We start from the raw sequence: 13,011 nt of genomic DNA, 5'->3' as shown, positions 1-13,011 counted from the left end.
AGACGAACGCTCTGCATCACCATTGAGGCGCCAGCATAAGCGTGGCGGCCAGCGATACTGGTGGACAGCTTCAGCAGGATCGCGGCGTTGTCACGGCAGACGAACGCTCTGCATCATCGTCGAGGCGCCAGCATAAGCGTGGCGGCCAGCGATACTGGTGGACAGCTTCAGCAGGATCGCGGCGTTGTCACGGCAGACGAACGCTCTGCATCATCATCGAGGCGCCAGCATAAGCGTGGCGGCCAGCGATACTGGTGGACAGCTTCAGCAGGATCGCGGCGTTGTCACGGCAGACGAACGCTCTGCATCATCATCGAGGCGCCAGCATAAGCGTGGCGGCCAGCGATACTGGTGGACAGCTTCAGCAGGATCGCGGCGTTGTCACGGCAGACGAACGCTCTGCATCATCATCGAGGCGCCAGCATAAGCGTGGCGGCCAGCGATACTGGTGGACAGCTTCAGCAGGATCGCGGCGTTGTCACGGCAGACGAACGCTCTGCATCATCATCGAGGCGCCAGCATAAGCGTGGCGGCCAGCGATACTGGTGGACAGCTTCAGCAGGCTCGCGGCGTTGTGGCGGGGGCAGAAGGTGGCCGCGCTGGTAGCCTGCGTATTGACGACTGATCACTAACGGCACGGCGCTCACGTCGGGGCAGCAGCAGACATACTTATAGCGTCGCACGCGACGCCTATGCGGCGGCCACAATGTTGTTCGGCGGCACCGCAGAGATAGCCATAGTTAACGAGGAGGCAACTTATACGCAACCTCGGCGGCGCCGACGCAGCGGACAACACTGCCGCGGTCAGCGGCGCTATCGCAGCGCTACAGTAAGTTTCGGCGCCGACACGTGGCTTGGGGCCTCCGCACCGAATCGGAAAGCGAACATGTTCTTTCTAAAATAATATGAATCTGCTCACCCATTCGTCGGAGAAATTCAAACCTCCTTGGAGCGCGGTATTCCTCCACCGCGCCCGCCGCTGCCGCCGCCGCCGCAGGCCGCGAAGCACGTGGTCCCCGGAGCACGTGGTCCCCGGCGGAGCAACTTACCTACGTTACCGCTTATATTCTCGCGCGAAACTTTTAATACGCGGATAACACTTCCTACTTTAGTCTCGGAAATGCGAATAGTTTAAAAAGAAAACTGATTAACGGTAACGATTTTTGCAGCATGGAACTTTCTTACAAAAAAGTGGGTAGAATCATAAAGCACCGCTCGTTCATTTCTATAGTGAGAACCCCGAAAGACGAATAATGATCGCTAGCGAGGCATAATATATCTCATTATTCAAGACGAACGAGCGTAAATTAAAAGGGAAGAAAGAATTGACGGATGAAATTGAAAAATTTCATAATTCCGAAACGTTATAAGCCACTTTTTTAAATAAAAACACGAATAACTCTGGTTTAACCAGAAGTAACAAGGAAATAGAAACTAAAAGATTAATTTCGAGACACCATGCTGTAAAAATGTTCGAACGGAATACGCGACAACCGGTCACTTCGGCGTTCGACGAAACAAAGAGGGTGGCTGGTGGCGGGTCGGGGCGCGGGGGGCCTTGTGTTGCAGGTGGGGAAAAACGGGACTACCAACATCGCGGCGGTGTGACGCCGGAGCGACTTACAACGAACGATGGCGCCATCTACCGGTCCGATGCGACGTCTACGACGTACTCTCTATAAAGACCTCGGATATACAAACGGCACAAATAATATATGCTTTTTTATAATATTGGATATAATTTACTTTGGATTTATTTGAAATTTAAGTCGAATAGTCGTACCCAATAATATTAAAAACACTATAAATTATTGATGACGGTCTAAATAATAATTATATAATAGGAAAAATATTGATAAAGATAACCCCAATTTATTTTTGGTTTTAGCTGTTACTGAGAGTTAACTATAAATATAAAAATACCATGATTTACATGATTTCTGTAGGTAAAGAGAATTCATTTCGACTGAGTAGCGCATAAACTCGTATACGATTCTCGCATACGTGTTTTGTTTACACGGAGACATACGAACATCAAAGGCGAGGCGATTATCGCCTCCTCCCGTGCGATATCGTACGCATAGTTTACATGATGCGATATTTTTTCTCGTACTTCGATAATCGTACGTTCGAGGCGAGAAACTCGTACCATCTAAATGGGGCTTAAGCTCGTGTAGGTAAACGCGTACTATGCTTGTATGAGTGAAATATGACAGGTCGACTGTTCGCGTTTTTGGCAGGCGGTAACTGTGAGGTAACCGAGAGGGGGTGGGCGGCACTTTCAGCGGAGAGCGGGAGTGGCAATACTGTACGATAGTACCCTTTATTATGCTGTGACCGCACGCCCAGTATGAGCGTGCCTTACACTAATCTCAAACGGTTACTTTCCAGATACGGCACAGAGCGATCAGCGTTATTCGCGGCGCTGTGCATACTGATCGCGCAGCTGCGCAACGAGCGGCGAGTCGACGTGGCCGCCACGGCGCGCAAGGTGCGCTCGCAGCGCGCCGGCACCATCAACACTTTCGTGAGTATCACATACTGTCACATGTGATATACGGTGTAACATGAGGGAACCGAAAGATTTTAACTACGCGTTTTTGAGGGGAAAAAAAAAACCTGCCAAGAGCGTGTCGGGCCACGACACGCTCTTGGCTCTTCCGTAGTTTTCCGTAGCCTATCTAAAGTTGAAAACAATTTTCCTAGAAAGTCTTTATAATGTTCTACTTTTGTGATTTTTTTAACATATGGTTCAAAAGTTAGAGGGAGGGGAGACTTTTTTTTCTTTAGGATCGATTGTTTCCGAAAATATTAATATTATCAAAAAACGATTTTAGTAAACCCTTATTCATTTTTAAATACCTATCCAACTATATATCACACGTTGGGGTTGGAATGTAAAAAAAAAACAGTCCCCACTTTACATGTAGGTGGGATACCCTAACAAAAAAAATTTTTTTTTTTTTTTTTCACTTTTTATTTTACCACTTTGTCGGCGTGGTTGATATACATATTGGTACCAAATTTCAGCTTTCTAGTGCTAACGGTCACTGAAATTATCCGCGGACGGACGGACGGACGGATAGACAGACATGGCGAAACTATAAGGGTTCCTAGTTGACTACGGAACCCTAAAAATGTTACATGACAACAAGAAAATTTCGCTAAAAAAATTTTTTTGTGTTTTTGGGTGTATTTTCAGATAAAAACTAAATGTTATTCGTAAAACTGGCACTTAAAATAAAAAAATAACCCACTTTTTTGCAATGAGTTACTAATTATTTTTTGACATCTGTCAACGAGGATAGTCAGATTATGTCCGATAACGGCATTTTCGCCGCCAAAAAAGCCATCAAATGTTTTTTTTGCTTAGAAAAAGAAGTAGGACTGTGATAAGGACAAACAATAATAACATCGTTTTTAGGGTTCCGTATTTCTGCTAGTCTCAATTAAATTTTGCAAGATCGCTGTACTGTACAGTCAACCAATTGGAACCCTAGGCCACTCTACAAGCATGTCAAAATGACAAGCGCTAAGAGATTTCTTACAATCTGATTTATAACGTCACTGTGACATAGTTCTACAGTGGCCTAGGGTTTCAATTGGTTGACTGTACAGCCCCATCTTCTCAGTTATCAACTCACGTTTATCAAATTCACGTTTTAAGACATTGCATAATTTTTAAATGGTCTCATTATTATTTTCTTTACAGCTACAATACGAATTCCTCCACCGTGCCATACTCAACTACGCGGAGCTCCACAATCTTCTAGAAGACAGTTAAACTATCTTCCCCGCCTTTAGCGCTAAACGGACTAATCCCATGCACGGTAGGCTCTTTACCTGCACTCCCCAAGTGGGCAACGCTCAAACTTTTATAACGATACCTAGCCGACAATCGCTTACGATAATATTGTTAACGCTCTCTAAGTTAAAGCTGAGTTTACATCAGCAAGTTTTGAGACGCAACTATCGGTAAGAGTGAAAATATCTGCATCTCTTTCTTGCATATACCTATGTTTCAAAACTTGTAAACTCAGCTTTTGGCACTAGTCCCACCAAAAGCGAGTAAACTACAGCTTGACAAAAGTCTAGAAATGCATTTTTTTTATCATAGCAACACTCAAAGAAAAGTGTTGAAATAGTTGCCACATGCAAAACGGTTTACATAGACTGTGACGCCCCTATTATGTTCCTTTTTTTTTTGCCAGGCTGTATGAGCTATCGGCTATAGAAACGAACAAAAGATACTCGCTTCCGTGTAAATAAAAGAGCGAGCGATTTATAAGTTGATCGCTCGATGGAAAACTAACTCGCGCTATCATCGTATCGCTTATTTACACGGGAGCGACTTAGGGCCGGTTGCATCAAACCGTCTGTCACCGTTAAAGCGTTCGTTAAATTTTATTGTATGGGAAGTTCCATAGACATCTGCTGCGTGACGATGATGTGTCCGGCAAATGTGGTTGATGCAACTGGCCCTTAATCTATAGCTTTAGCTTTAAGTTTACTCGATTTTTGACCTGAGCCAGTTGAGTTTCGTCAACGATTGTCAGTTCCGCTAGGCTTTACGATATTTTATCTGTGGTATACTCGAGCGTGTGTTTATTGTTCTGTGGCACTAGTGATGTGAACGAGTGAGCGAGAGGGAAATTTGTAGCCTCTTCTTTGTATTATGTTCTGGTAGATATTCTACGCTTCTTATGCGTTAAAACATCACCATGTTTAAAGGCTGGAGTTAAACAAAGCTAACTTGATAACGATTTTGATAATCTCCTGAGTTCTAGAAGCATTTGTTTTCTTTTTGAATTTAGAACCGTTTGACAAAAGTTTAAAATAAAATTGAGAATACGTACAAAGTTGCGCGTGGTAAGTAAACGTCATAATTTAATTAACGTTAAAATAACCCTTGCGTGGTCTCTGTTATCAAAATCTTTGTTAATATGGCTCGGTCTGAAAAATATAATTGCAACTTATTGACATGGCAACACTAAATGTCATTTTAATTCGTGTTTTATGACCAATAGTGTTGCCATATCAATCTATTTGTAAACCGAATTGTGATTTCTTATAGCGTGGATTAATTTAATCTCTTTTAAATATATCCAAGAGCAATGTATACATTATTTAAGAAGTCTTTTATATGTATAAATTGCAGTGTTCTAGCTTCTTTTTAGGTGCTTTTTCGTCTTTCCATGACGCTCGACTACGCCTTTTGCTCACGAATTTATCTTTATTTTAAAAACCATGTTTATTTCTATTTTACGTTTAGTCTATGTACAAATCAGTGATCATAGTTTTTGTATCTCAGTATATGTTTATAATGTAGTTATTAGATAGGTTATGAAAAAACTGCTTTTTTTACCGAATATTTTGACATGATAGTTGACAATTTTGGAAATTAATGATAATTTATTTGTTTTGTTTAATTAATAATTACCATGATGGGTATGCTTAGTTTATGTACAGTAATTATAAATACTAGGCGAACAGCCTTTATTTCTTTAGTCTACAATAGATACCTGGTCCTGTGCGTTCGACCATCAATATTAAGTTTTTTATTTATTATCATTTGTTTAACTATAATCAAATGTTGAAATTTTTGACCCTGGTTATGGATCGATACTTAATAACTAAGGTTAGATGGGGTAAGGTAAGACAGACACTGGCAAGATTTGTAGGGAATCCTCAAACTGTTTCTCTTGTCCCTTTGTAAGTCTTACCTCATCTGGCAGGCAAGCATGGTCGTGCGATAAGTGATAAAACATCAGGCCGTCCCTATCGCACTTACAAATAGTGTGATAGGGATGGCCTGATGTTTTATCATTTATCGCGCGAACATACTTGCTTGCCTGATCTTCCATATTTCATATTTTACTACTGAAAATAAACAATCTCATATTAACAATCATGAAATGAAAATGTTACAGCTACAATAGTTATTTTGGATATTCGGACGCACATATATTTATAGTAACCATTTTATCAACCTATAGTAGATCTGTCACTTTAATATTAGGCTTTTGTATAGCTTTCGGCATTGTAATATGCCGGAAGCGAAATCGTGTCCAAAGAGTAAGTAGGAGTTAAAATGCCGAGAGATAAATTTAAATATTTATTTTGGTAACAGATAATACATTTGTATCATTTTAAGTCACTCTCTAGTACTGTCGCTGTCAGATATATCTAACCCCGTAGCCGAATGGTATTTCTGCGACGCGAAACGCCACCGAAACGCCGCAAAATGTAGTCTGGCTCAGTCGCCCCAATACGCAAGAGCGATAGAGATAGATAGCTAGGAAAGAGATATTATCGTGAGCGTTTCGTGAGCTACGCACACTGAACGGCCGGGGCTCGCAAAAGTGTGTTTAGATATTTGTGAGCACATTGACCGCTCCGATATCTCTGATGGCGACTGTACAGTCATATTCATAATTGTTTAATATTTTGGAAGTGGTTGTACCGCGTTCGGCATTAAAGTTAAAGGTTTTCAAAAAACCACACGTTACAGAAAGGCCGTTTTTGCAAAGTACCCCCAAGCACAAAAATTAAAGGTGCGTGCATACTGTCTCTCAAAACTATGAAAGATATATGGAAATATTGGTAATGTAAATAAATTAAAATACTCAAATAAGCAGTTAATATAGAAAATTAAAGTGTTATATTGTATCGCCCCCAGTGTGCACAACCCTTATCCATACAATTTTGAAATGTTTATATTTATGATTTTTTAGTATTTTTTTACACTTATACAAGACTCGTTTTGTCTTGTGACATGTATGACTGTCTGTATTTTTATGTAGAATAAGCGACGTAATTAGATTTTGTATGAGCTAAATGAAAATATACACTATGTTAATATTTTTTACCAAAAAAAATCGGTGGATGTGATATCATATTGCACTGCACACTATTACACTATAATTACTAAAATTATTTAAAAAATCATTTTGTGTTTAAAAAAAGCAATATAATTTAAGTGTTTTAAAATTTCTAAACAAGCTATTTTGTCTACCTTAACCATGTTATAGTGAAAAACATCATACAGTTGGTATTGAAGATTGCGTAAAAAAATCGACCTCTTTATTATATAAATATTTGTTAAAAACTTGTAAGACGTAATCATATGTCATTATAAGGACCTTTATACAGATGTAGTGCTAAAAGCTTTTCATTCGTATTTTTCCGGAAACGTTCGTATTTGTCATGCTAGTTCTGACAGTGTCAGTAGTCAGTACGTCTTTTACTTAGACTGACTGAAATAGCATGACACGTTCGTACGTTTCTTCTCTTCACATTACATCTGTACTTATTTTTGTGACATTTTAGATCAGGATTGGCTGTCCGATGCGTTTAATGGTCCTGTTTTTATGTCCACATTGTCTCGATGAAATCGCTTTCGAAGCATACTCACATCCATCCGACAACTTCCTGTAGAGGGCTTGCAGCATTCCACTGTAGGTTAAGGCTGAACAACGAGGCTTATTTGGTTATACCTCCCCTACTATTAGTTATAAGACACACATATGTTCCTTATCATCACCAACTTTTATAAAAAAAGGTAATGTTGGCTCAAACTAGTCTCAGAAAACAACATAATTTTAATTTTTAATTTCATGTATTAGTAAAGTAACAAATTTTAAGGTTGTCATTTCAACTGAAGTTAATAGATTTCTTTAAACTCAATAACGCTGCCATGAAATTGACCGTTGTTACCGAGCGCTGATTATAAGCGACTTTTTTAAAGACACACGGGTTGAACGCGATAAAATAACTCATCACACTCGCAATGTAAAAAATATGTAAATAGATGTAAAAAAGTTAAGTATGGTACAAGAAATTTCATTATTCCCTTGGGAGAACGATTTTTCTATAACTCACGCTCCGCCTGCGTGCAATATCACATTTAGAATGCGGGTGTGATTTTTTTATTTAATTTATTTATTCAAATACGTAAGTTTACAGTACTTAACCAAAACACTTACATATTAAATTAAAAGTACTTAATTACATTAAATTTCATGCATGTCAAAATTAAAACTTATTTCTAAACATTATTTTTATCATATTATAAATAATTCATGCATATCAAAAAATTATACAAATAAAAAAAAAAACAATAATTAATGTGATTGCTCTAAAAACAACTGCCAAGACACAGCCTAACACGCTTCAGGAATACGCCCAAACTATCATGGAATACATCTGTATCAGCATCCTGTGCGTACAAATTATTTAGCAGCTGAGCTGCTCTGCGCGTCGGAGCATTATCTCCCCGTCTTGTGCGCGCAACGATCCGCGCAAAGGGTGCGGGCGTCGCCGCGGCTCTACCGTGGCGCCGCCTCCGCGTCTCGGAACGGGGACATGTAGTCCAATCTGCGTTAGCACCGATGGATTGTCTACTCTGTTATTTAGAAGGTGGTAATAATGCACTATAAGCAACAGCTTCCTTCTCAATTCCAGAGTGTCCAAGTCCACCATAGCCGAAACAAATAGTGACGGATACATGTAGGGATAGTAACCATATTTCTTTTTGTATATGAACCGTGCAAATTTACGCTGTATTTTCTCGATATTTAGGTTATACTTTGCTTCGCTGGGATCCCAGACCATTGCTCCAAATTCCAGTCGACTGCGCACGTATGCATTGTAGAGCCGTATAGCGACGTTAGGATTAGGAAACTGGTATGCCATCCTCATGATAAACCCGAGTATTTTGCTCGATTTCAAACATATGGTGGTGATATGTTGCCGGAAGTTAAGTTCCCTGTCAAGCATTAATCCAAGGTCTCTAATCTCTGTGACGCGCTCCAACGGGATACCATGCAGAGTATACAGTGTGTTTAGCGGCTTCCGAATTCTGTTAAAAGTGATAGATTTACATTTAGAGACATTAAATTGTAATTTATTCTCTTTACTCCATTTAGCCACCGCATCTATATCATGCTGCAGCGCCTCACAGTCACTTACTTCGCCAACGCCTAGGAAAAGCTTGAGGTCGTCAGCAAACAATAAGCACTTTGCAGTGCTTACAGCTCCCGGCAAGTCATTTATCATTATCATGAATTGTGTCGGACCTAAGGTACTTCCTTGGCTTACCCCAGATCGTGTAAAATATGGGTTAGACTCGCACCCATCAACCTTGACCACCTGACACCGATCCTTTAAGTAGCTTGCGAAGAATTTGAGAAGCTTAGATGAGAAACCCATAAAAGCGCACTTTTGCAAGAGGATGTCATTATCAACAAGGTCAAACGCCTTCTTAAAATCAAAATAGGCGGCGTCGACCTGGCGACCCGCGTCCATTTCTGCAGCGGCATAGTCCACGAACACTGTGTGGTTGGTCGAAGTCGAGCGCCCCCTCCGGAACCCGTGCTGGCCGTCAGCAAGCTGGGTGGAAATCTGATGACTAATTCGACAGTCTATCATTGCTTCGAAAAGCTTGCCAAAGACAGAGAGGACAGCTATGGGTCTATACGTCTCTACTTCAGTACTTGAACCACTCTTAGGTACAGGAGTGACTCTGGTTTTTTTCCACACGTCCGGATATACTGCGCATTTCAACGCAAGATTATAAATATGCAAGAGCGGTTTCTCTAGAGCGGATATGCAGTCCTTTGCAAGATATGGAGGAATGCCATCAAGCCCTGCAGAACTCCGTGATTTAAGTCGCTTAGCAGCTTTTCGCAACTCTAGGGCGTCCACAGTGTCTACAGTGACTCGTGTCGCTTGCGCCTCTGCTTTACTCCCTATCTGCATCGCCTCAGCCTCATCGAGTCGCGGTTCATCCTTGTGGAATACCGAACTAAAGTAGTCAGCAAAAGCATCTGCAGCTCTTTGTCCCGACACCGTTTCACCCTTATAGGTAAATTCGGTCACCTGACTTCTGCTCCTTTGCTTACTCTTTACATAATTCCAGAACCTCGTTGGATCTTCAGTAATATCCTTCTCAAGGCTGCGGAGGTATTGTTGGTAAGCATTGTCGATGAGGAATTTAACACGGCCTCTATAGTAGCGGTATAATTCTCGATTGAAATCGAGACCCAACTCTTTAAATTTACGAAAATGATAAAATTTGCTTTGTATATTGCGGATTATTTCCGGTGTGTACCATGATGGATATACATAGCGCTTGGGGACCGGCTGCTTCTTCAATGGTACGCAGTTACCAATACATTCATTTAGTCTCGCGTAAAACCTTTCAGCAGCTACATCCACACATTGCGCACTCAGAACCTCAGTCCAATCTGTGTTTGCAATGCTAGAATATAATGTACCAAAATCAGCCCTACGAAAATTCCATGCTGGATTCCCGCTAGCATTTCCCAGTGCGGGATGGGGTGGTAGTTGTTCAAACTTGCCCCGGCGCAGCGCTAATGTTGCCTCGAGTGGTGGATGATACGCGTCTGGGGGCACCAGTGCATCTACTTCCCCCGTAACACTCACATTCTGCGGCTCAACCCCGCTCAGTACCAGATCCAAGACTCCATCATGCTCGTTTGTTACGCTATTATGCTGATACAGATTTCCAAATTCTAAAAAGGACTGAAACTGTGTCTTGACCGTTGCACTACACGAGTTTAAATTAAAGTCACCTACTATTACTATATCTAAATCCGAATATTTGCACATTATATTTTCCAGGCAATTTAAAACCTGCAAGTATTGGTCATCTCTATAATTAGGCGGTAAATAAACCACAGAACAAATGAATTTTAGATTTTTCCATTCTATTATGGCTGTTAACAATTCCATCTCGTCTGTTTGTCCATCAACATTAGGGACTAAGCGAACAGAGTAACAATTCCGCACAGCAAGCAAAACCCCTCCCCATCCGACGTCGCCAGCGCGATCGCGCCTTAGTACGACATATTCAGTGGGAAACAGTTCCGCGTCGCTTACGGAGCTAGTCAGAAACGTCTCAGTTAAAGCAATAACTTCAGATGGGCATGCCAATACATTTTTAAAAAAAGTACTAGTTTTAGACCGTAAGCCTCGAACATTCTGATAGAAAACGGATACACTTTTAAATTTAACACGTTTAATCAGCTTTGTCGATGTTTCGAAATTTCCGAAAATTATTTCGCCATGGTTTAATACATATATCTCTAGCCCAGTTATCAGAGTCCATGACTTTCTCTTCTAGGGTCGCTGGGATCCCTATCTTGAAAGAGGCATATTTGCCTCGTGCTTTTAGTTCTTCAACAGTGCAGTCATTACTCCCGCAAATGTTGATCAAGTGCGTATGCACCTGCTCCTGAGTAGTGCCCAGTTTAACATAGTACAGGTGTAGGTATGTCCACCGTTCTGCTGCCTCTAGAGAGCATGTGGTTCCTGGAACGGCTGTTCCACGCCGGATACTAGGAAGCGATGTGTCTAGAGGACTCTTGCTCATCGCGTGAGACTTGTTTACCTGCCTTTCTAGTACTTGTGCTGCTTCTTTAACCTGCTCGGCTGACTCAAGAAGTTCGCCTGCCTCTCGGGCGGGACGCCGTTGACTCGCAGTTTGTTGCTTTCCCGACGGTTTTTCTGGCGCACCTTTGGGGACCCGGGCAGCATCAGCGTATTTCCTTCTATCTCCTTGCTTTGAGGTGTTAGACTGAGTTATACTAGGAGCCTGTGTCTTACCGCTAGTAATATCTACCGTAGTGGCCGTTTTGGGAACTTTTGTCTTAGGCCATGCTGGAGAAAGTGAAACTGCAGTAGCTTTGGAATCTACTGGAACACTACTACTGGTAGCAAGGGCAGTCTTCATTGCAGAGGTGCAAGACTCGGTATCGAGTGTCTCGCCAGTCGAATGGGAGGTGGCAGGCTGTCGGAATGAGGAGTTTGCATCTTGCATGCACTTGCAGTTTAGCCTTCCCTCCAACACTGTTACTTTCTCCTGCAGTGCTCCAACAATGTTTCTTATTTCTTTAATAACAGCTTGGTTTCTCTCATCAAGGGAGCGGCAAATGAGGGCCGTCAGTGAATAATTTACATTATTTTGGAGTTCTTCGCAGATAATAGAGCGAACTTCTTCCAATGTGACAGGAGTGTTGCTGGTTTCAGGCGATTGATTATACTTCGCACCAGCTCGCCTGTAGGTGACATTTTCACTGTCGTCTCCGCCGGTCCGCTGTATGGCGCTTTTTGGTGTCATTTTTGGGGCGTCATTGATACAATAGCTGCGATCTGCTTGTCGAACAGGTGTGTGTGTATTGTCACCCCGTGGTAGTTTCCCGCGGCACATAAAACACATCCATTTGTCTGATTCACCCGAGAGTAAATCATCTTTTGTGATATTGGCGCAGATAAGATCATAATCAAGTTTACACTTACAACAAGTTATGTACGCATCGTCTATCCCAATATCAATTGGGCAACCTGCACACTTCGTGGGTTTCGACATTCTTGATACGTTTTATTTATTTTTCCTTATATTCCAAGTAGCGACTGAACAGTAGTGTCACCAAGCGGTAGTCTCCGGAACTAATGATAATTTGACAGCTATCTTCGTAAACGCGCTTCGACTTGTAGTAACTGAACGCAACCTTGGGTATTTTAGTGTGGTAATACTGACTTGCTGGTGCGATGTCACTTCTGTCAGCTGTCACTAGTTACTCCAATCAGCTGTCGACTAGTCCCGTTATTTTGTTTTGGAAAAAGCGGATTTCGAAGTTATGTGGTTCAAAAATAGTGAAGTAACGGCTAATTTAGTTTTCTCACCGTCTATTTTAGTGGCCAGTGCTTGATTCTTGTGAAATTAACACTGTGTTTCCGATGTAAGTACCTCACTTTACTTGCTCCACTCCAAACTTGTCTTCTAGATTACGTTTTGTACATTTTCCGATATAATAAAGAACAGAGCTTTTCAAAATAGTGTTTACTTGGCGAATGTTGCCAGACCTCCTGATCTTGCCAGACCTCTGTGATGAAAAATAACATTTTTATCTTTTATCCATTTCGGCCAGGTTGCACAAGCCGTGGTCTCGAAAGACCTGGTGCAACCTGGCCGAAACTTTGGCCCGT

At 41.7% G+C, this 13,011-nt stretch overlaps 1 protein-coding gene across 1 annotated transcript in view; it reads left to right on the top strand.

Annotated features, from left to right (window-relative positions):
* Positions 1–5,625, top strand: part of LOC125237316 (tyrosine-protein phosphatase 69D) — a 56,884-nt gene extending 51,259 nt beyond the window's left edge. The window contains 2 exon segments of the mRNA XM_048144305.1: positions 2,392–2,527; positions 3,713–5,625. Of these exon segments, the coding sequence (XP_048000262.1) occupies positions 2,392–2,527; positions 3,713–3,784 (208 nt within the window). The 3' untranslated portion in view covers positions 3,785–5,625.
* The last annotated feature ends 7,386 nt before the right edge of the window (positions 5,626–13,011 follow it).

This window comes from Leguminivora glycinivorella, chromosome 21 (assembly GCF_023078275.1).
Source record: "Leguminivora glycinivorella isolate SPB_JAAS2020 chromosome 21, LegGlyc_1.1, whole genome shotgun sequence".
Taxonomy (NCBI): domain Eukaryota; kingdom Metazoa; phylum Arthropoda; class Insecta; order Lepidoptera; family Tortricidae; genus Leguminivora; species Leguminivora glycinivorella.
This window is presented reverse-complemented; position numbering and strand designations above follow the sequence as displayed.